This window comes from Perissodus microlepis, chromosome 9, assembly GCF_051167445.1.
Source record: "Perissodus microlepis isolate ML-2025 ecotype Zambia chromosome 9, ASM5116744v1, whole genome shotgun sequence".
Taxonomy (NCBI): Eukaryota; Metazoa; Chordata; class Actinopteri; order Cichliformes; family Cichlidae; genus Perissodus; species Perissodus microlepis.
The window spans coordinates 25,916,168-25,941,308 of NC_140469.1; the positions used below are offsets into that span (position 1 = coordinate 25,916,168).

At 40.6% G+C, this 25,141-nt stretch overlaps 1 protein-coding gene across 2 annotated transcripts in view; it reads left to right on the forward strand.

Annotated features, from left to right (window-relative positions):
• The window catches only part of LOC146380590 (cadherin-10-like), a 72,935-nt gene that overhangs the window by 18,416 nt on the left and 29,378 nt on the right, over positions 1–25,141 (forward strand). For both annotated transcript variants that reach the window (XM_084939789.1, XM_084939790.1), the window contains exons 2-4: positions 5,314–5,709; positions 18,452–18,746; positions 20,636–20,755. In XM_084939789.1, the coding sequence (XP_084795915.1) occupies positions 5,476–5,709; positions 18,452–18,746; positions 20,636–20,755 (649 nt within the window). In that variant the 5' untranslated portion in view covers positions 5,314–5,475. The remainder of the gene's footprint in view (positions 1–5,313; positions 5,710–18,451; positions 18,747–20,635; positions 20,756–25,141) is intronic.

Sequence of the window (25,141 nt, forward strand, 5' to 3'; positions counted from 1 at the left end):
AGATCACAGAATCTGGTTTTCTCTGAAGTCGTGCCACAATGCAGTCCACAAGACACGCCATCATTCACGCTTATGAATACAAAGAAAAAATAAACAGCAGTAGCTCTACTGATATTTTTCTTTTGTCATAAACAACTTAACACTTGTGAAAGTGAAGAGATGGTTAGTTTTTAAGACCAGTCTGATCAGTCCTCTTTTGAAATGTGTACAAACGGTAACTTATTCCTTAAAAGGACAATGGAAACTCATCAGCATGTCTTTTTAATAGTCATTTATCTGCTTATGGTTCTAGTGTATATCAAGTTAAATATGGGTACTGTTTCTCACATATGGATTCTCATATTCAAGAAACTTGGATACAAGTCTAAACTAAATATCTCTACGTTTTGGCCTTTAAATTAAATACAATACTGTGCAAAAGTCTTGAGTCACCCAAATGTCTTTGCAATTTGCCTCGTTTTTTAAAGTTGTGTTGACCAGTAGTTCTCTAGGCTTTCTGAAGACATTCACCTCTTCCTTGCAAATCACCATTTACAGTGTTTTTTGTGTTTGTTAAGGACTGTTGTGTCAACGCATAACAGGCAACTTACCAAAGAACCAATTTGAAATTGTATTTTTGTTATTGAGAAGAACACATAATTTTTCCCCTTTTCTTTAGTTCAATTTATGAAAAATGCCAAAGAAAACACAGTTTGACTTGCATAAAATAGTATTTTTATACCAGCAAGGTGATTTGCAGAAGACCAATTAGCTAAAAACTTGGTATATCTCAGCATGGTGTGCAGTGTGTCCTTAAATTACTAAACAAGTGGCGAACAAAAGAAGAAGCGGCATAAAAGAGAAACTTGAACAAAATGAGGAATGCCAAATTACACCAGAGCTAGGCTTAAAATCAGCAGCAATAGAACAGTAAGAGTCTACAGTAAAACACGCTGGAGGCTTTGTTATGGTTGGGCTTCATTTTGTAAAACTGATGGAACGATGAAGACAAAAAAGTACCAACAGATGTTGATCCACCATGTAATACCATCTGGAAAGCATCTGATTGGCAACAGCTTTATTTTTTAGCATGACAGAAATACCAAACAGACCAATCAGTCATGGATTGGCCTCCTCAGGGCCCAGATTCAACCTTATTGAAGCATCTTGATAGAGGATGGAACAAAAACCAGGCAAGATTCAAAGAAGAGCCCTGAAGAAGCCTGGGGAACTATTGTATTATTGTGTATATACCAAATATTCAAGGATTGTACAAATTCTTTTTGCCTTATATGTTTCAATAAATTACTATTAACACATCTATTTCCCATTTTCCTAGCAAGATATAATAATAAGGGGTGATTCAAGCCTTTTGCACAATATTGTACTTGTGTAAAAATATTGCACACCTGCACATGTGTCTGAAAATCCTTACCATATGGTCCTCTGGTTTTAGAAGTGCTACATGTAATATAAAGGTTTGGGCATAAAAATGTTTTAAAGCATTTAGACTATGTTTTTCATTAAAAACAATGTAAAGACAACATTTAACTAATTACCAACAACAGTAAAATTATTGGGTGTAAAATAGTAAAATCACATCTATTTCAGAAGTAAACGGTCTCACCACTGTGAAAGACTTATTATCATTAATCTGGGGAAATTATCAACTATGCTGCATAACATTAGTAAGAGAATTTCAAAAATCTCTTTGTGTCAATATGAATTGCTTTGAGTTTTGGATGCTGAGGCATTAACCAGCAGTCCTAACCCTAGCCTTAACTCTAACCCGTGGTAATCAGAAAACATAGTTTTTGTTTTCATTAAAGTCTTCTTCCAAGACACACATTAAAAAAAAATCATATTTCTTTTAGAAAATAATCTGTTTTGCTTTTCTGTAAAACATTGGGTTTGGGTAGTACTAGAGTCTTAAACCTCTGAAGCTCGAAATGCTGTTGCCCAAAGTAAAAAGAAAAAGATGTATACACACATTTCTATCTGTGATATACAATGAAGTGTATGGTTTAAATCACTTCCCAGTCAGTATCCTGGTTTACATTTTGCACGGCATCTCAACTTTTGTCAAAACAAGGTTGCAGATAAACTTTGTGATGATCTCCAGCTCACCAGGAGACGCTTTTCTTTTCATTGGGTATGTAAGGAAGGCAAACAAAAGCATGCTGCAGCATTGTTAATAAAAACAGTTCAGTCGACAAGCATCTTTACATGACGTTGGAGTCTGTGCCCTGGCTGATCTCTGGGATCGGCTTGTAGGAGTGAAAGTAAATAAGACATTCAAACTGTCTTTGTGAACCTCTGCCAATGCAGCAGACATTGCCAAATAAGCTGAAAACACACAATTGCATCAAACTCTCCATTATGTTTTGAACCGAATCTTTTTCACCACAAACAGCTTGACAGACTGGCACAGTGGAGAAATATGCAGCCGCTACAAAGACACCCAACCAACATCAAAATCTCTGTACAAAAGTTGCTGCAAAGCTGTCCCAGTCGATGTAGTGCGGCATCTGTTTTGTATGAATCTCAGCGGTTGTTTGATGTGTGGGGTTTTTTTCTTCTTTATTTCTGCAGCATCAGATTTTAAACTAAACTTAAGGTGTTGTATCTACAGCAAAAACTCTGGTATTGTAACAGCACAACACTACCGGCTCTGCTCCCATCAGCCGACACCTTTCCTCTCCCCGCTCTTCTCTCGCTCCATTTCTCTCACTCCCTTCAGTCTGTCTGGCTGCACTTCTGCATGCAGGTCAGGGTACTTAATTCATGTCCAGAGACATCGTTTCATCATTCTCTGATATAGTCTGCGCAGGGAAGCTGACCAAACCTACCTTACACTGGGGCTACACTGCCCCTCTCCCCAGGCCCCTCATCCCTCTGCTCCCACCTTCTGAGAGCACGCGATATGGAGGAACGTTGCAGACGCTCCCCAGCGGACCCTCTGATAACCCTCCTACCAAACCTCAGCTGAGGAACATTGGCGGCCTGGATATCGCCCAGCCGCTGAGGAATAATGAGAACAAAAGCATAATACATGGCCTTCTTTCTCTTTTTACCTTCTGCTCCTCCTCCACCTCCGTCCTGTTGCTGTTCTTCTTGTTCCGTTTCCCTCTTACATTTGCCAGTGTTCACTGGCCTTTGGAGGACAGCGGACAGAAAAAGAGAATGGGTGGGAGAAATGACTGAGCGCAGATATTCTGCCGCCCACGTAAGGGCCATTCTGTATGGTTTGCAAACAGTCATTTTGTTCAGTATCTTTACCCTGATCTTAAGGTAATAAACGGGCCTCGACATTGCCCATTGGCATTCTGCTGGGTCAGATAAAGTGTGCAGAAGCAGATTGCTTAAAAAGATAGAACGGGCCGCTCCACATACAGCCGTGTACTCTATTAGATGTTGATTCAGAGGCTTAATTCAGATAAAGCTCTACAAATGCTGTACAAGATGTAAGCCTATACGTTGATGTGCAAACATACTAATCTTAAATTTATCGTGTTAGGCAGCACTCAGCCTGCCCATCAATCAGATGACTGACATTCAGCATACAGAAATGTGAGCGTGTCTGCCCTTCGCATTCCTGTTATCATTTTGGTCTTGTGCCCAGCTTTTCCTGTATTTGATTTTCACAAAATCTTTTGACGTGAGCATTTTGATTTCAACGTGTAAGGTTTGATATGGGAATAAAAAATAAGGGTGATGGAGCTTTTTCTGGGTCACCTAGTTGGTTTTTAAATAATCCCAAAGTGATGCATTTAGATTGTTTCACTTCTATTATTCACAGAATGTAAAAAATGTTGAAATTATAATGATATACAACGTTTCCTAAACAATGCCCAGGGCATTTATTTATCTAAGCTGCACAGGCCAGCATTGCTATATTTGCAGCAGCCTTGTATTAGAGGCCAAATATTATTTGCAAGTCCTTCTGTTTGATTAGAATAAGTGATCATGTTAACTCAACAAAGCCTTACCCTGATATGTTTACATTTGCTCTTAATGGGTCACTGCCTTTAGCAAGCAATGACAAATGGATGATGATTTTCATTATTATTATTATTATTACGTTTTTTATGTAAATTCTTTTCTCCTAAAATGGAGATGCAAACCAGTTACCCACTGCACTCATGTTGTCACAGCTTCACTAATGCAACATGAAAATCAAGCACTGCATGACCAAATTAACTGTGAATATAATGCTGCAGTCACACTAGGGAAAACACTAGTTGGAGACTGCAGCACAACCCAAATTACTGCAGCTCTGTGCAATGAACTTGAAATATCTTTCCTTTGAAATAGTTGTTTAGTAGGTTTGCAGCTGCACACGGTCAGTTGCCACCTCAAAGCATCAAGACAGAAAGAAAATGGCAGCACAATGGAATCGGTCTGTGACGAGAAAGGGGTCAAGTTGGTAATTACATACAAACTTTCATAATACAGCAATTAATTGTGATAGAATTCAGAAAAATGCAAACCCGTTGCTGTCTACATGCTTGAAGTTATTTATTGTTGTGGGTTTGAGCTCTTGATAGCAGTTCTCTTGGAGCTCTGGAGATGCACCTGACTTGGAAAACTTTGTGCAGCCGTTGTAATGATCAAAAAGTCCAAGCATTGGACTGCCTCCAAAACAAAAATTAATCTTCATCTTTTGGGTTTTTTTATAGGTTTGTCTCTGTGAAACTTTTTCAGCCATTTATTTATTTTTGTCTTTCATTTGGAGTACAGCTTGTGTTTGTTCATATCAACCACACCCTTGGCTATTAACTGTCGAGACTACCAATGTTTATTTTAGGAAATGTGGTAAAGCACAGAGAAACTGCCAATCTTCACATTTGAGAAGCTGAACCTTTCTGAAGGTTTGGCTCATTACAAAATCTACAACTAATTAATTTCAGTTCACCTGCGAAAGCAAACGAAAGCTCCCAGCAGCAGTAAACCACCTGTAGCGCGCAGGTTTTTTCCTGCTGATCAGTTCCATCTGGAGGGAAAGTGAAAGATCACTGAAGCGATTCAGCGGTGAGAAGTGAAGGGAAATGTAAAGGCGAGGATTTGGATGGAAATGTCTTTTGCATTTATAATATAAACTCCTTCTTTTCCTTATGTTTAAGATTGAGGTTTTGTGGCTATAAAATGACTTCATAGATCTTCATATCAGTAGATTCTTAAGAAGTGTTTAAAGATATATGTTTGTTATTGTGCACTGAAGACTAAGCTGGTGTTAACGACAGGTTATGAAACAAAACAAGAGCTTGTGCAGTAACAAATTACTTCCTCTCCTCCCAATATTGACACTCTGCTTTGTCTTTGTAAATGTTCTAGATGCTGGTTGCCGCCCAATGTGAGTCTGAGGAGCCTTTCCTGCTTCAGTAGATTACAGCATGAGAACTGATCCGATACTCTGACCGAAAACAAACAAAAAAAAAACCTGGACACAGACCACTGAGGAGTGGAAAGAAAACAGAAGGCTGTGGTGGCGTGGCCATGGATAGAAGGAAAGTTTGCATATTTATGGTGCTGTGGGCCATGGTCCACCTCAGCTCTCCAGGTCAAGGGCTCAGGGCCTTGAGAAGGACTACAGGGGGGCGGAGGGGGTCAGGACTGACAGGACAGGATGCCAACGGAGTGCCACTGAGACGCTCTAAGCGAGGTTGGATGTGGAACCAGTTCTTTTTGTTGGAGGAGTACACCGGGACCGATAAGCAGTACGTCGGAAAGGTAGTACAAGGCTCAACTTTCTTTCCTTTTTCTTTGTCAGATGCAGCAGAGCATCTGCACTACAGGCAGATGCAAACTGCAGCTGCTCTGTTATACCGAAACCTGCTGCTGATGAAACACAGCAGCTTCATGTCATGACTAAAGATGAGCCCACATCCGACCATCCACTCACGCACAAGCATTACACACAGGCTAAACAAAACAACGTGATAAAAAAAAAAAACCAACAAAACAGTGATTAGGTTTTTGTTCTGCTTTGTCTAGGCACCAGTTATAAGTGCATGCACAGACACCTCAATAAGCCCCGCAGATGAGTTTTCAGAGCTTTTTCAGTGAGTGCACATAAATCAGACACATCAATGGAAATAAAACAAAATGGCCATAATATAGTATGCTAATTAAGGCAGGAAATTGAACCTTAAAACTCTTTTGTGGACACTAAAGCATATCCATTGCATACAGAAAGCATGTCAGGCATAAAAAAGCACTAAGTGACAAAAGTAGGTACTGAATGCCTCCTCAGATTTACTATCTTGACTTATAGATAGTTGCTAATTCAAATTCAGATAGTGCTGGTGTTCATCTATTAAAGTAAATCCCCGTAGAAGTGCCGTCGGTACTTAATATTTATGAAGTTAGGATGCTTTAAAATCTGAAGGAAAGATTTACAAGAAAAATACCAGAGTGCACTACTCTCGGGGTGCTTTTACTTGGATAAAATAAATGGCAGAGGTCAGGCTAGTGAGAGCTGGACCTGATTCTCTCACATTTGAAAGATTTAACATGGGAAAAGTCTATTGATGCAAAATATAGTATGTTTATAGTGAAACCTGTATAAAAACGGTCAGAATTTTCATTTTATGTAGTATAATTATTTTTATTACTAACAACGAGCAAGTCGTGTTTTCGTAGTTTTATACACATGCACATATAGCTCTCAATTTGGGCCCAAGTGTCATTTGGTGTGGCTTAAACTGCACCCATATTTTTTTTTTTTCAATTTCCATCTTCAATTTGTTCACGGGGAATGAAAGGAAGTAGTTGGTGAGAGCAGCCATAACAGCATCATAGTTTGGAAAAGAAAATAGCAGCACATACAGAATCTCCAACGTCATTACGAAAACTGTCTGGACTGTAAAATTGATAAGTGATCACCAGAAAGGGCCAACAGCAATGACTGCTGTAGTAATGAAGATGTTTGCAGCAAACGAGTTACATTTAAGACCTTTCAGGACCTTTTGCATACTACTTTAAGTCAAATTTAAGATCAAACTTTCACAGCAGAAGTTAAAGTTTACTCTTTTCAGTTGGCGTCAGTTTAAAATGAACAGTAAGGTTAAATAGAATAGAATAGAAATGAATAGAAATAGAGTATTGATGAATGTTCTCCAAATCTTGAACTGAAACCATGGGCTTGTGTGTGATCTGAATGTGTAAAGCAGTGAAATTGTCACAGTGACTGGTCTTGAACTTGTGGCTCCAGACCAACATTTGGCTCTTTTTTCCCCGTCTCCAGTGGTTAAGTGTGACTTTGACAAACAACTAGATGAATATAATTATTTAAATGAATAATGCCAAGGCCGTCAGTCTCCTTGATCTGCAGCTGGATTTTGTCAAAATTAAACTGAAACTTTTTCTTTTGTTTTGTGTTTTTAAAGTAGGATTTTTAAAATTTGATTCAGTTGCACAAACACAGGCACTGTAGGACTGCTGTTTTATGTAGGCCTACATATGGTAGTGGATACTTTGGGCTGGCTTGTTACTTTGGTTCTAGTCTGTACTTACTTTTGCAAATTTTGTGGCAATTTTTGCTCAAATTTTTTTTTCCAAGAAACACTCCAACACTGTTGGCCTAGGACCCAAACAAACTAAATTTTAAATAGTTTTCTGCTTTTAATTGTACATTTGTATTCAAGACATTTTAACATAGTGAGGTCTAAGTTATCGTTCCAAACTCCAAAACTGACCCTAAACCTGACGCTAAGATATCAGAATAGGCCATTTTTGGTTTTAGTTCATGGGTTTCATGCTGTGAGAAGACGTTGCCTCTTTCTCTGTCCACAATTTGCAAAAATCGTTATTCTGCAATTTGATCCAAATTGCACAGAATGCTCACCTACTGGATCTTTACTCATATTATGCAAGGTCACACTTGCATCAAGGTCAAGGGCACACTTGTCACTTTACGTGCAATAACCTGAGACTTATGACGACTCACTCTAAATGACGCACATGAAAAATATTTTATAATTTTTTTGGGAAAACGTTCTTTTGCCTTTTTCCGAAATATAGAAAATATATTAATCCCCTGAAATCGTTATTGGGAACGACCCTAACCCCAATCCTATGTTTATAAAGAAAAGCTGAAAAGAAACCAAATATTGCTTCGTTTACATGCTACAGTCACACACATAGAAAATTTTGAATTTGTGATACAGCAATTTTGATATTCATTTCCTATAATAGCACTGATAGGCAGAACCTAACTACCTGTGGTGCCTAGTCTTGGTAACATAATACATACACTATGTAATTGTCCTCTGCAAACTACACTCAGTGGCAACGATCGCCGCTTAATGACATCCTTCACAACAAATAAAGTCCTATATATGAATGTATCATTCTATCCCCGCGAATACGAGAATCAACCCGTCATCTATTAGTCGACGTGACGTGATACTCCGATCGGGTAATGCTCACATATCGGACTTCCATCCATCCATCCCCGGGCTTTGTTTGCTGTCGGCTGTCCAATATATTTTGTGCTTACTGTCAGCTCTGTGGCTGCTTGCACAATGTCCATTCCACTCACATCAAACCATCCTAAAGCGGCTGTCTTGCCCTACAGTGAAATATGACTTCCGCCGAAGGTATTATTTGTTCAACAAAATGAAAACACAGTGTCGACCCAGATAACATTGGGAGGGGGTGTACAAGAAGATGGGCCAAATAATGCTTGCTTTACATGCAGCGAAGGGGAAGTCAAGATATCAGTCTCCTCTTCCAACCTACTGTAATTGAGGAGATTGTGAAGCGTTGTGGCAAGGTCAGGATGTCTGAGTCGGAAGAAAGGCTGTTTTGTGCGAGGGGCTGAATGGGGCTAGTGCTTTGCATTCCTATCGTGCGTCCACGGAGGATGGAGTCATCCAACCAAATGAGATTCTGCAACATACGTCCTCCCCGAGTGAGGGTTGACTTTCAGTTCTTGCCTAAAAGGATTACAACATTTGCGAGCGAGCAAATACAAGAAAGAACAAAAAAAAAGTTGAAAAGAAAACCCCAGAATGAATGAAGATCAAAAGTAAATACAGAGCTTGATCAAACCACTTTGTCTTTGGAGAGTGGTGATTGATGTCCCACTTGTCCTTTTAGCTTGTAAAGGGACTAATAGCATAAGAAGAATGGATTATCTGAGTGAGGTATATACTTAGAGAGTAGGAGGCCGCGACCTAAGAGCCCATATCCCGAAGACACCATTAAAGCATCAACCTTCGAGCAGCGCACTTAATCATGACTGTGAGCACTTGTTGTTTCCCCTCCTAAGTACGTGCAGCTGGGTGCTTTTCCTCATTGTCAGCTCACTAGCCAGTTGTCACATAGGATTGCAGTATGTAGATCTTATCTGATTGCAATTACTGTTTGGTAATTGCCAGATAAAGTACAAGTGATGAATGAAGCCCTAAAGGGAATGAATAGCTTTTGAGTTGAACACATGGCTCAACATAGAGTGCAAGCATCTGCATCTGTATCCTCAGGTGGAGGCCGTATTTTTTGCCATGTAGAGGCTCCGAATGGGTGAAAAACTACAAGAAACACAAAAGAGAAGGCTTTTGTCACTGCGAATGACATCGTGGCAGCCGGCAAGCACAGCGTGGAACAAAACCGCTTTTGTTTGTGATGGGAAAAAAACAACTGGAAATAACACAATGACAGGTTATTATAAACAAGGGAGCGGCGCTTGACACACAGTAAAAGATAGAATGATGAAACTGCACTTGAATTACAACATCACGTCTGCAGTTATTTGGTAAACTCAATCTCCCTCGGCTTAGTTTTTTTAATTTATTTATTTTTGCTCTTTACAACAGCTTTATCGAGCTGTGAAGTACTAACAAATGAAATTGCAATTTTTCCAGAGCAAGCGTAACAAAAGCAGCTGGAACAGGAAGAAATTAAGAGAAGCGATCAAGATGTGATGGAAAAGACTCTGGCAGTGGCTTGTTGGGGAGCTGGTTGGCTGCTAATCTCGCTGTATTGGCCAATGATTTTCTTTTTCCTGCAGAAAGGGAAGCCTTGCACTGCCTCTCATTAGCAGGCGAGCTGCATACAGGCCTCAGAGGGCCTGGGCTGTCACTGGGGGAAGAGAATGTTTGTTTATTTCATTATTTCTTACTTTACCAAAGGGCACATATCCACTGAAAATGGTTAATGGCCTGTGGTTGAGGAGTGCTTGTGCTGCACTATCATATCTCATAAAGTATTTACAGCCCCTGATAGGCCCCAGTGGTTCTGGGCCTGGTGGGTAGAGTCTTCAGCGTAGTGAACAAACACCCCAGCGTACATGCAAACACACACGCACGCACGCACCTGCAAATACTAGCCTCCAGTAATAGGCTAGAACTCACAGAAAAGACAAAAAAGGCTGATGAATACAGACATAATACGCTCCACAGCCCTGTATGACTCAGCGGTTGAGGCATCCTGGGGAAAGGACTCGCGAGTCTTATGGCAGTGGAAAGGTGCAGGGATTTGTGTGTTTTGTTTTTGTGTGTGGGGGGGCTGGGGGTGGTGGTGGTTTTTGGTCTCCGTTCATACTCCCCCCTATTACCAGCTGCTCACCTTGGCACAGAAGCAAGGAGTTTGCAATATGGCGCAGGCCTGGCTGTACTCTAGACATGGCAGCCCCTGCAGGTCTCCAGTGGCGACCTGGAGCATGCATTGGCAGTGTTTATTGATTGGGCGATAAGTTCCCTGTTGTGTTCTGGGAAGTGTGGGCACGAGGGGGGGCGGCACTTTTGTGCGTGAGCTTCGGAGGAAACGGGCGCGATGAGGTCTTGCGGTGATGACACCCGGTAAACATCTGTCTGACAACGTTGCAGGGGCGAAGTGATGTCTGAGAGAGATACGCCAACATGTCTAGGGCACCTGCAATTATCTCCATGCTATCACCTGCCTACCAGTGTTTAAAACACCCACTGGTTTTGTCAGATTAATTAATCTTCTCTCATCAACATCACAAGTATTTCGTTGGCCCGGCATTATTCGGCTGAGTGAAAGCAGCCCCACCTGCTCAAGAAAGTTCGACACAAAGGAAACAAAAATGTCAACTTATTAAAAAATTTAAGTGAGCCAAGTGACGGTCTCAATGAGGAATCAAAGCCTTTAGAGTCTCATGTTAATGTCATTTAATTTTTTATACTGTAAAAAAGAAATTCAACGTTGCCAAGTACGTTGATGCCAAAACGGATCCCCTTCTTCCTCACGACAAACCAAAAATCTTACAGTTTCGAAATATAAAATATGGAATATTGCATCAATTTATTCTTGATTCAGTACAAACACACAGAGATATTTAAGCTTTTAAACAATGTTGTTTACTGAAGTAGAGCAAAGAATAGTTAGACTTTAACAGTAGAGCCGCCAACATATTAAAACCTTTGACACATCTGCAGTCAAAAAAGAATTTCTTGAAGCAGTTAAAATGTAAATGTTCATCTATTCAAGTCAACAGACTTGACAAAATGACCATTTAACATTTATTATATTACGCTTCTTAATTATACAGTTGCTTCAGGCTTTTTCCTCACAGATTAAAAAGATAAAGTATGTTTTGGATTCCATTTACTGAGAACGCCACAAACAACGGATTAAAGGGCATTTAAATATTTTTTGTAGAAGAATTGTGTTGTTTTTGCATGGCTGTAACAACTGCAACAAGAGTTTATTAATTTTACAGTTCCAGATAGAATAGGTCAAGTAGTGTATCTTTTTAGAATTCAACACTTGACTATAACAACCCTTTTAATTATTGTAGAGGAACAACAGGAAAAACATTTTGACCGCTTTTGAACCAGCTGGAGCTGCTACCATTGCTAATCCCAACCTGAGGTTTCCAGTTTAGTTCAGTTTTATTTGTTTGGCAACAGTCACAACAGTTGTATCAAGGTAACCTTAAAGCATTAAAGAGAAAACCCCCATTAATCAGATGATCCTCTGTAGGCAGGAACTTGGTGAGAGTGGGGAGGAAGAACTCCCTGTTAATAGGAAGTGACCCACAGAGGAACCGGACTCAGGGACAAACAGAAGAAAACACAAACTAGTGGTGATAAAAGGTAAACAAAGGCATGGGAGTGCATCACAGGAAGTCCCCCAGCAGCCTGGTCCTATGACTAAAGTTTGGTTCATGGTCACCTGATCCAGCCCTGACTGTAAGCTTCATGAAAAAGAACGTTTGAAGAATAATCTTTAATAGCCTGCAGTCTAAGTGCTGCATTTGGAATAATATGGAGCAGTGAGGTCTTTAAGACATGGGCACTGATCATTTGGAACTTTGTAAGGATCTGAATTCTGAGTATAGCTGAGAACCAATGAATAGAAGCTAATATAGGAGCAATGCAGTCTCTCTTTTCAGTCTCTTTCTTTGCTTTCTTTGCCTCGCCTGACAACAGAACTCTTTCCTTAGCTGGTTAGGGTTTCCTTCTTAAATTATTCCACCATTCCACCCACCTGAGGAAAGTTACCAATACCTACTGCTTTGTGTTGGTTGCACTGTCGATTTCGTACCTGGGGGCAGAGAGAATTGGATGGTGAAAGCAGGGTTTATAGGCAGCCAATCCAAATGTAGATGGTATCAACATTCATTCATTTAATTTCTTTTTTTCCTATTTAAATATAACTTAAATTCTTTTTATTTTCTTGCAAAGAGGTTGCATTATTCTTTCTGCTCAAGCAACACTTAATTAAAGACAAAAGCAACACTTCTTAGTAATGTCATGCAGTGCAAACGTATCTAAGTATAAACCTACTGTGATACCAAGAGCAAAAATGATCATTTTAAAAAAGCATTAAACGTGTATTTATGACTGTTTAGTAGCTGAAGTGATACAAAAAAGTTAAACTGTTGACAACTGCCTGTAATTAAAATACAACATGCTGAAAATTATGCACAAAACAAGAGATGTCAGATGTCCACAAGTGAGGATTGTAAGTTAAGTGACATTTCACCTTCATGTCGCAGCCGCTCTCACTGCATATCTCAAGTTTACACATCAACAGACATTTGATAGGCTATTTTTGTACACAGTCTGAGGCTACCATCTGGCTACATAGAAGGCAGCCAGTTCTCGACAGGCCAGGACACAAGGCCTTAAAGGCTAACTGGCTAATTGCCCTAAGCAGCCTGTTTCCAGTGCCATCTTTCTGGCCTAACTCGAGTGAAGCACAAATGGCGACCAGATCGAGTCAGCGCTAACATTTGCTGCTCTTGAAGCTGATTAATTTCACAAACAAAGACAGCTCGCTCATAAGTTATCACACACAGATGTCTGATGAGTGCCACTTCACCTCTCAGCCCACTTCAAACTGCAAGATGAAGCATGTAGGAACAGAAATATGTTTGTTTTTCATTGTTGGGGGGAAATTACAAGCTTTTAGAAATATTATCGTGTCACTTAACAAAGTGGGATAATTGAATGAAGGGTTTTTGATATATATAGGCCATTATTGATGATATAAGGCTTGAAGCAAAGGCTTTATAGTTTGTTTCACAGACAATTCACAAGGAATTCTTCCTCACGAGTCATTTTTCTCTGTGATTGAGTCCTTGAACTCCAATTTTGGTGAAAAGTGAGAACATTTCAGCCTGTTTCCCATGCAAATCGACTCATTTCAAGTATTCCCTGAAATCAAGTTTCATTTTTTTCTTGATGAGAGTGTGACTACTCTCCACATTCTTTCCATATTCTTTTATCCCTCCAGACACAGACACTAATTTTAGAAACATTATTACAAACTGTTTTGACACAGTTAAATGTGTTAAAGAAGGATTTCAACCAAATCTTAGCCAGTTAATGAGATTTTAATCTCATTTGCAAAGTTCTGTAACTGCATAATGTTTAACGTTTAAGTAAATGTATAATCCTGTTAAATAAGTGAGAGTACAAAACAGACCAAAAGAATCATAACTGTTAGTTTTACATTTCTGATCATTTACTTACTTTCAATTCAAATCTGTATGACGAATAACATGCTTAATTAGCTGGTTAGCGCAACGTTAAAGTAATATTTCTAAAGGTTGCAAAATCTACACCTCAGTAACTTGACCAAGGGTCTCAAACTTGCGGCCCGGGGATCACTTGTGGCCCACGTCACCCTTATATGCGGCCCATATATTGACGTGAAGACATATAAAGCAGTTTGGCCATTGAAGTTACTTTTCTTGTTAGGCAGGATTTGTTTGTTGTTGAGTACAATGTTAAAATAAGTTCTTTAAAAGGCAAAAAATGATTTAATATGAAGGCAGTATGAGCAGGGAGTACAAACATGCTGCTAGTTCAGTGAGAGACTCAAAAACTAATGTGTACACTTTTTATTTGTTAAATATGAATAAAATTATAGCAGAAGTGCTGCCACAATCTGGTTATTTGGTAGTTCAATGAAAGGCTTCAGTTTGTTAAGAGTGAGAAAAAAAATGTTAGTTCACGTTTGCAGTTTTGTCTTGTTATAAAATATTTGAAATTTAAAAAAATATATATATTTTTTTTTTTTCAGAAATATTTGTTTTTTCTTGTTTGTTTGTTTGTTTTGTTCTACTTGAACACTTAAATGAGCTGTGGTCCACTGATGGCGCTGTCATCTCATTGGACGGTCACTTAAGTTTAGACTGAACTAGACTTTTGTGCGTCATTTATTTAAATGAATAGCAACTTCATGCTGTGCTAAGCTAACCAAGTACGCTACCCTGATAGTCTACTCATAATGGCTAAAAGTTTAAATTTGGAAAAGGTTGCTATCTAGTCCACCAACCTTTTTTTAGCCAGTAAGAGAAAAAACCCAAAACATAACATTTGGAATAATTAATCAAGTAATTAAGTAAAATAAATGAAAAATATACAGCAAAGTTTTTAGTTTTAGTTTAGTTTAAGTTGTTCTGCCAGTTTTGTTATCACAATCAAGAGACTACATGAAAAGTCCTCCTGGCATCTGTGTGTTTAGTGACAGTGTGATGTGTACTTGATATTGCGACAGATAATTTTATAGTTGTACATTTTAATGAAGCTAATAAAACCTACAATCAGATCAGTTTTATTTATAAATTCAACACAATTTAAGTATTCAAAGGGCTTCACAGGCATGAAAGCATTTAAATCAAACTAAAGCAAAACTGGAGCTAAATTGAAACCCAGGCAAATCTTCCATAAATCAATTAAAAATATAAAACTATAGTAACTCTAGTAGGATGAGGACAATGTCACACAAGGCAATGCTAGCTACCTAGCTAAAAGTGATAGATTGTACCGGGCACATAGACAGTATAAAACATGGACTTAATGGAGAAAACCTTCAATTTCAGAATAAAAGTTTTATACTGCTGCAACCAACACGTTTGAAAATTAGACAAAACTGCAGGTAACCATATCAACCGGCCAGGGACCAAATCAATGTCAAAGAGATTTTCAGCGCAAGTCCGTACTGCTTTGCAACCAATTTCACCTCGTGATAGCCAGCAACCACTCGTCAACTGGCCATGGACTATAAATCGTTCCCTACCAACTGATAGTTGCCAGGAAGTTCTGCTGGAGGTTTCTTCCTGTTAAAAGGGAGTTTTTCCTTCCTACTGTTGCCAAAGTGCTTGCTCATAGGGGGTCATATGATTGTTGGGTTTTTCTCTGTATGTATCATTGTAGGGTCTACCTTACAATATAAAGCACATTGAGGCGACTGTTGTCGTGATTCAATTTTATAAATAAAATTGAATTGAAGTCTTTGACCAGTACTAGAACTGTGTAACTGAGGTCTAACTTTACTTACTAGAGAGCGGCTGTCCAGTTTAGCTCTGATGTGTGTTTTTTACAGTTTGTAAAAGAAAAAAATGTGTTTGTTTTTTTTCTTCAGTTCTTCCGTTTAATTTAAAAGTCAGTATTTGCGGCATGTAGCATTAGTCTCTTAACCATTCCCTAAATGTTGAACTCTGCCTTTAGGAAAGCAATGGCTCTGTTGAAGTTTTTTTTTTGCAGAGCTTTTTTTCTATTTTTTAAAAGACCAGAAGTCCAAGTGTTAATGGATATAGCATCATGCTCCCTGCCTTTTTTTACGATTTGGTGCCATAGGAGGGCAGAGGAGAAAAGGCAAGCTATTGATGTGCCAGGGCTTCTTGGTGACCAAACTGAATGCACATGTGGCTTTCTTTTCTCCCCCTGTGACAGTTTAATTGTATTTTCGATATAAATTGATCAAAGGGCTGTTGTGAATGCACGTTGGGCTGCCACATTGATTTCCGAGAGAGTCTTTTTTTTCTTCTTACCACCCCCCTCCTTAATTTGAGTAGAAGGGCAGCAGTAAATTTTCCTCACCGGCAAGGTGGGCAACTGGGAGGGACGGGGTCGCTGCAGCAAGTGCTGGAGTTCGATACTCCGAGCTTCCTTGTAATATCCTTCAGTGTAGCAAGGAGGAAGTCTTCAAAACCACGAGAGCTCTCTGTTTCCATAGAAATGACAGTCGACACAGCATATGTCACACTGTCTATCTCACATCTCAGCCGAAAGAGAGGACTCAACAGTTATTAACTGAATTGTCGTGCCGGCAGAGATAGGCAGCTTGATAGACAATCATAGAGAAGGACATTGCAGCTATAACAGCGGGGGAAAGATAATAATGTTGAAGTGGATTGTTTTCAGCCAACTGAGTCTCTGTTTGGGAGCACATACTGTAAAGCAGAACAGAAAACAAATAAAATTCTGCAGAATATTCTCCTGGCTTGGTTAGGCAGAGCGGGAAAAAAACCAACCCCGAAACAAAACAGGAAAGTTGTTTTGACCAGAATTCAAAGTGGGTGAATGAAACAGTGCTCCACTCGAGATCCTAATCCGAGGATAGTCAAAATTTTGCAACACACTTGACTGGCTTGGTTAGACAGACAGAGAAAGGAATGAAAACAGTCATTTTTTTTACCAGCATTCAAGCAGTCGAACAAAACAGTGTTAAAGATGCTAATCCACAAAGCTGTTCATCTCACATGTGCCAGCTTTGCCCTGATAAAACAGCATGAATTAGTAAAGCTTCCGAGCACCTGCGATGAAAAGCTTTTTAATATATGATGAGAAGGGAGACTTTGCAATGTGGTCCCACGTGACCCAGCTGCGACGCACAATATCCCCCCCTCAGTCTGTCCACCGGCTGAGCCAAGAACCTTTATAGACACAACAGAAACTACCGGCGCAAAAGGGAGAAAAAAAATAAGCATTCAAGCCGGCAAAATCAAACGTGCCGGCTCACTTGAGTTAATGAGGTGTCAATAACGGACCTCGGAATTACATCCCGGCATCCACTTACGCGGGTAAACATTCGGATTGCGTTTGCCTCGGTTTATGCTTGACATGTTTGCCCGTGTCTGCAAACATGTGCTCTCCTTTTTTGCCCTCTACCTCCCCCGCCACCCCACCCTGCAATTATTACTGTGTCCTTGGTTATTAAAAAAGGGGAAAGGGAAGTAGGAAGGGAAGTAGTGGGAGGGGAGAAAAGACTGGACAAGCTTTTGATGAGTTCTCGGAGATAAATATGTTGTGTGTGTGTGGTTGGGGTGGGGGAGATTTGGCTGTGGAATTAAAATGTCAGAGCATGCTAAGCTGCTGTTCATGCAGAAAAAAATTAAACAGGAGATAGGGAGGAACAGAGCAAATAATAATAACGAGGAGCTCCACACACAAGTGGGCTCTCGTGGTCTTCTGGCATGTTGGTCCTGCTGCTGATCCATCAGGGACTGGCAGGCTGCGGGGCGTGTGCTCACTCATGCTGGTAACCCCACAGACATGCGTGTGTGTGTGTGTGTGTCCCCTCCCTCACCCACCCTTTCAGCAAAAAGTAAAAAAGTAGCAGTGAATGCGACATTTTACACGCTCCGGCTGCTGGCTTTCTTCTTGGCAGGACGCAAGCTTCACAGAGGCGAGGTGAATGTGTATCGTCACAACACGATGACAGTTTACCAGAGATGATATGAATCTGTTAAATAACACCAAACACACTTATCAAAAGCTGTCAGCGTTTATTTGCCAGGGCCCAGATTGGTCAGATCACCGATGTGCGCGCAGTCGATCAGAAATGCCGCGATTCGGCTTTGAAATGTGATTTTTGCTGACATCTTTGCTGCAAAGCGCTCATCGCCGGGATGTGTTTTTGCAGCCGTCAATCAAGCGGTGCAGCTTGGACTGCAGCAGATGAAGATTTTTGTTCACTGTCACCATTTCTGCTCAGGCTAACAAGGAGATCTTTTTTTTCTTTTTTTTAAATGTGGAAGGGTAGCTGACACTCGCTGTTCATAAGAGGAAATTAAGCAAATGTGAAAGCTTTCATAAAGCCGAGCTTGAATCTCTGTTGTGCTATAACAATTAGCAGTAGAAAGCAGCAAAATGGAAATTCATTAAAGTGAAAATGCCACAAACTGTTGCCTGAAATGGGTGTTTTGTGTTGTAGCAGGGGATCCAAATCATATTTTCTCCTTTTTTTTCCCCTCTTTCTTTCCACACAGCTTCACTCGGATTCTGACAGAGGAGATGGCAGCGTGAAGTATGTCCTGACAGGGGAAGGAGCCGGGACCCTGTTCAAGATAGATGAAAAGTCAGGGGACATCCATGCCACCAAGAGGCTGGACAGGGAGGAGAAGGCCTTCTACATCCTCCACGCCAAAGCTGTCAACCGCTTCACCAACGAAGCGCTCGAGGGCGAGTCCGAGTTCATCATCAAGATCCACGACATCAATGACAACGAGCCGCGCTTCACCAAGGACCCGTACATGGCAAGAGTCCCTGAAATGTCTGACATTGGTACGTTCCAGCCGTAAATATTAGACTCTTAAAAAGAGCTATCTATCAGACAATTAAATGTTTACACAAATGAAGGTGCGCGCAAGAGGAGCCGAATTAAAAGGATTATGATTCAAACAGGATAGAGATGTTATAAAATGCCAGCCTTACCGGATCAATGGGACTTTATCAATCATAATAATGATGCCGACGCAACAAAGAAGGCCCAACTAATTAAACGAGAAAGACTAGGAGCTGTTTTATGACCGGAGAATAAACAAGGTAAAAGCGTCTCGACAGCGCCGGTGCAGATAATCTTTTAAATACAGTATTGTATCTTGTTAAAACGACATTTAATTTAATTACCGACATTGTCAGCTGTGTCATCACAGTGAATAATTGTGGATTCTGCACTGCCACTTCCTTAGACGCCGCACGGCACCATTCGCTGCTTTTGCGGCATCCTTTCTGCTTGTTATTCAAACAGCAAATGAAATCATTCACGGTGCACTTTGGCTCCAGCCTAAAAGCACACAGCAGCCTCATGAATATAGATAAACAATAGGAAAAAAAAGTCATCAATACTTGCACGCAAACACGGGGTGAACTATATGTTGTGCTGCTGCTGCTGCCGTGCTTCTGGGACTGAGGGACGTTGGTCTTGCAGCCCAGACATGTGACAGAGTTGTCACTTGGTTCAGCAACCCCAAGAGAGAGGCCGGCACTTATCTAAGGGCAGCACGGGTGCCCATGGCAACAACCGAGGTGTGATGTCACCGCTTGGCAGAGCATGTGTTCACGAGTGACTGCCTTGAGACACTGCCCCTTTAAATGTGACACTTTGAGTTTTATTATAGTCTCACGGCTCTGACATCCTTCGCTCGGACTCTCAAGATTTTGACGCGCTCCTCCCTTTGACAAGTGAATGATTGCAGTTGGGGGTAATTTACTCCCCCTGCACAAAGAACCGTGATTATTCCTGAGTTGTTTGTCAGAAAATTCTTGTCTCGAAAGCTTAAAGTTGCCGATGAGATGGCTGATGTGGATCAGTGATATTTTCTAAAAGCCGCCATGTCAGAAAAGCCTCTTTGAGTCTAATTCCCTAGTTAAAGGTATTAGCGATCAAGGTTCGGTGAACTTGCTCAAGAATCCTCCCGAACTGTCACTTACAGCAAATCAGACAGCCGTGGTCTTTCTCTGTCTGTTTTTTTTTTATTTCTACAACATCCTTCATCCATACAAATCACATGGGTTTTAAAGGAGGGAAACTCTGGTCTCACCCCACACTGATCTCTGCTGACATCAAATTACAGAAGTTTCATGAGGTCGTTATCCCATTGTATTGCACAATTCTATATTTATACCACTTTGCCATTAAATATTTCTACTCAATTAATTTTCTTCTGCATTTAATGAGGCAACACTTGGCCCCGCAAGGCGCCATTTGGGAGGTAGCACTTGGCTAACCGTTTCCCTTTGTTCTACTGAAATAGGGCCTCAGCCTTTCTGGAAGAGAAAATGGATCACAGTCGTTCGCCTGCTATCAGATATTTGGCTTCTCAGACACTCCAGATCTGTGGATACGCTAATAGGCTTCTCGGGGCTTGCAGAGAGCCAGTATAGGTGCTGCTGGCATGCTTAGAGAGATATACTTAGAAAAATACATTAGGAGTTATTGATTACCTGCAAAAATCAATCATGTATAAGGGTATAAGTGGCCGAGGAATAAAGATTGGTTTGGGTAACGCAAAGGGACAGAAATGATCCGTCACATTCTGCATGGGCGTGATTAGAAGAGGATCCGACACCTCATCAGAAGGTGCATCAGCTTAACCAATTATCCAGCAGGCAATTTTCAGCAGTATTGAAGAGTTGATCTAAATCATTGTCATGAATCTTCCTACCCGCAGGGACCTCAGTAATTCAGGTGACAGCCACAGACGCCGATGACGCCACGTACGGGAACAGCGCCAAAGTGGTCTACAGCATCCTGGAGGGCCAGCCGTACTTCTCCGTGGATCCAGAAACAGGTCAGTGTTTAGTAAAATGCAAAAAAAAAGAAACCTCACCTGAAAATAATCCCAATGCCTCCAGTAGATAGATAAAGACGTCTTTGTATCTCTATCTCTTTTAGACAAAGACATTATTACACCCGGTTCACAGCAGACAACTCAGGTCATTTCAAGCAATCAGTCTAAATATTTTTATCCATTTTTTTCCACCTACTTATTTTGTTATATTCAGTGACCAGTAGGGGGCGACTCTTAAGGATTCAGAGCATCATTCCCACATCATCTCAGTACAGACGCCTGAACACAAATGTTTGATGGATCTTAGTTGACATGTTATCGGAGAGCCCCGTAAATTCACCATCACAAAACTTTGCTAAAAGCCGTTTATTTTATTTTTTTAAAGTAGGCGGAGCTTTTACTTATTATGTCCTTCATAAACTTAAATATGTAAAATGTTAGGGGGGGAAAAGTGTGGTGATACCCACTGCTGCTTCTCTTTGTGACAAGTTATGCCCACAAATAGAGCACCACCCTGCACATATGTTTTCAAACAGCAAACATTTCAGTGGCAAAAAGGCTCAGCATAAGGTTTAAGGGGCTAAAACTAACTAAAAGTTTACTATGTCTGTTTTATATACAGCTTTTGGACAGAATGAGTCTTTTCTATGCATTCCAACTGTTTTTTGTTTTTTTTAGATTTATTTTAGACCTCTTTTTAGCCTTTATTTTTCACAGGGCTGTAGAGTAGACAGGAAAGCAGGATGTGGTCCGGGTCAGACTCTAACCCAGCCCCCCCGCACTAGCCTTTCGGCATGTGGGTCACCTGCTCAATCTAGTAAGCTCTACTGGTGCCACAGCCAGTTATTTTTATCCCAGCTGATGTCAGATAGTTGGTAAATCGACTAGCAACACCACTGTGCTTGTTCATTGCATGTTGGATCTTATTTAAACACACTCCTCTAACCACGTCATGGAATCAAAAAGTGGTCAAATTGTAGCAATCTCCTTCTTCCCCTGACTCTGGTTCTTGGTGCTGAGTTCTTTTAAATAACTTTGGAAATAAGTTTTTAATTAGGTTTATGTCATATAACCTTTTTAAAATGTTACTGCCTTGTCACAGGTGACCTAGAAAGCTGACCATGGCGACCCTGAAACTATAGACTGATGGATCAAAGTTAGGTAGCTACCAAAAATTAGCTAATTAACTCTCACCTTTGCTTTGACAGGGAAGAATTTCTTGTCCTTCATCTCTGAAAATCTAGCCTTTTTATACTTTTACCTGAAATATAAGATTCAACACTGACACTTTCTCACACACAGCAGGGACTGAATTCAAGGATTTTTAACAAATGTGTGGAGTGTTGAGATTTGGGATGTTGCATTATCCTGCGGCAGCTGCAACGGCAGGGGTGCAATATTGATTTTAATGCTTGTTGTTATACCAGCCAATTTAATTCAGTTAAATTCAGTTCAGGTTTATTTATATTCACAACAACAGTAATTTGAAGATGTTTTATACTGTAAAGTAGAGACCTTCCATTATCATCATATATTATGATATCCACTGCCACAGTGTCATCATTCATGTATGTGATTGTGATCACTGTGTAGTGAAAATCTGATTTTGACAGCCATGTGTTGATGGCAGTCTGGTTTAGATATAGTCTGGTGCTAAAAAAACAAAAAGCAAACAATTAAACAGATTTGTGGCTGTGAAAATTGTCCCACTGAGGGTTTCGTGTTCTGACCCTGCAGACTGTCTGTGAAAGACAGACATGTAACCAGACTGATGTCACTTTTTGTATTGACAAGATCTTTGGATGCCATGTTGTTTTTTTGGAATCAAAGGGTTTTTTCTAACCTTATGCAAAAAGGACTTCTTCCTGTTCATTCCTTTCACAATAGAAGTCTTTGACATATATAAAAATTCATTGCATAAAGTAATTATTTAAAAATCATAATAATTCTTTTCTTTTTTTCTAACAAGTTTCATAAACATATAGATTCCAGTGTGTATGTACACTTTGCTAGTTCCAAGTTTGCCTTCTACTCCAAATCTTTGTGGCACAGACTCAACAAGTTGCTGGAAACATTCCTCAGAGATTTTGAGCCATATTGACGCGACAGCATCACACAGTTGCTGCAGATTTGTTGAAGCTCCCATTGTATTGAGAGCCGGTTACTGTGGAGGTTGTTTGAGTACAGGGAACTCATTGTCATGTTCGAGAAACCAGTTTGAGATGAGCTTTGTGACATGGCGTGCACCACAAACCAAGACTCATCTGACCAGGCAGCATTTTTCTGATCTCCTATTGTCCAGCTTTGGGGAACCCGTGGGAACTGTAGCCTCAATTTCCTGTTTGTAACTGAAGGGAGTGGCACACCGGTGTGGTCTTCTGCTGCTGTAGCCCATCTGCTTCACGGTTCAGTGCGCTATGGATTCTGGTTATTTGAGCTACTTCCTGTCAGCCCAAAGCAGTCTGGTCACTCTCCTTTGACCTCCAGCAAATCTTTGCGCCCCCCCCCCCCAGCCACTCACTGGATATTTTTTCTTTTTCAGACCATTCCCTGTAAATCCACGGGATGGTTGTGTGGGAAAATACCAGTAGATCCTAAATTTAAGTTTGGCTTTAATTCAAGTTTTCCTTTATAAATTTAAGCATTAATAAAGAAAATACACACAAAGAGAGAAGAGAGTGTAACTTTAATAAAAGAAATCAACTTTAAAAGTTAGATGAAAGGAAAGCTTTTTATAGAAATAAGCAAAAAGTATAGTGTAGTCTCTTTTTTTTGTTTTAAACAAAAATTTTATAGAGTTTGAAGGAGAAATCCGTCACACAAAAAGCAAATTTCTCCTCAGTGAGAGCAGCTTTAGTAGAGCGGCATGCACAGCAGCCCCGAAGGACGCTGCTTTTTGACTGATGTGCACAGCTCCTTGCTCTTTCTTGAGCAGAAAGCCTCTCATCCTGCTGCTCTAACAATGCTGCAGCCACTGCACTCTCCACCTACGTGTGTAACCCACAGCTCAGCGCAACAAGTTCACACCTTTCTTTCCGGGGGTGGCCATTGTGGGAAAGATAACGAATGGCTAACGAAACAGAAACGGCGCAGGCATGCTGAGGGAACGCTGCTTCAGCGGGAAGGTGAATTAAAAACAATTTATCAGAGGATAAATCCTGAAATAAATGCAGTGAATTTCCCTTTAACCAGCAGCCTTCTCCTCGCAGGCTGACGTGTGGCGAGGGATTTGTAGACAGAGAGAATGGCAAATAACCAACCCCTAAAATGTAACCGCTTGCTACTTTTAATCATTAATGTGCGCTTTGGAACTCATCCCGCTCGTGTCCTTTTTTCCCCGCTTAAACAAAAGGAGAATGACAAAAAAAGCCATTTGCAGATTAGCAGAGGGATTAACAGTAATATGGTTTATCCCACATGTGGTATGTAAGCTGACATCCCCTCTTACACAAAGACATGCCTGGACATCACATTATAAGCAGGATTTGTTTCTCCTCTCCTCCTCTTCTCTGTGCATTGTAGTCATTAAACAATAACAAAGGTAGCCAGAGGTGCAGAGCGAGCGAGATGCTGCTTTTCTAAAGATGCTATACCTTTGCTTGCTTCCCCGCAACACCGTCAAAACGATCGCTGTTTCCTTGCGTCTGAGATAAATTGTACATTGTTAGAAGTTGGGGAGGGGGGGAGTTATTGTATGGGAGGAACAAAAGGAGCAAGTTGGAGGGCCTTCTGAACAGCGTAGGCCACTCTGATCTGAGCGTGAGCGATGCGCCACATCAGCTGCTCCTTCTTCCTTATTGTTTGATATGCAGTGAATCATCAGTTCTGCCGAAAAGTGCTGAAGTTTGTCAGAACAGTTTATTTAGGGTGAAATTTATTTTTTCATCTTCATTCTCCCGTTCCGCTATGTCTGTCTGCGTCTCCCCTCGCCGCCTCCCCCCTCCACCTGCTCCTCTTTTATGATGCTTCAAATTCAAACGTGTAATAGCAGACAGGATTTAAGGCCGACTCTGATGAGAGATGGAGCACACCTTTTGAATATGCTGCCAATTACCGCTTCACTCGCTCTCTGTCCTGACTCCAAACTAGAGATCTGAGGTGTCAGAGCCGAGAAGTAAGCAACTGCACGGCACTTGAAAGGCTGAACATTAACAGAGTGTTAATTCAGAAAAAAGAGCAGATAAATGGTGCCGAATGCATTTGGAGGTAAATGCTACACTTAGGAAATTAAAGGAATACGCCGTGGTTTTGGTATGTTGGCTCTTTGGTCCACTTACCAGTTAAATCATGAGAACACAGACACTAAAATGTGCTCCTGGGTGGCCGCTGAGCTCCATGCTGCTGAGCAAGAGCACTGACCTTTGAGTAATAAAATGTTCTTAGTGG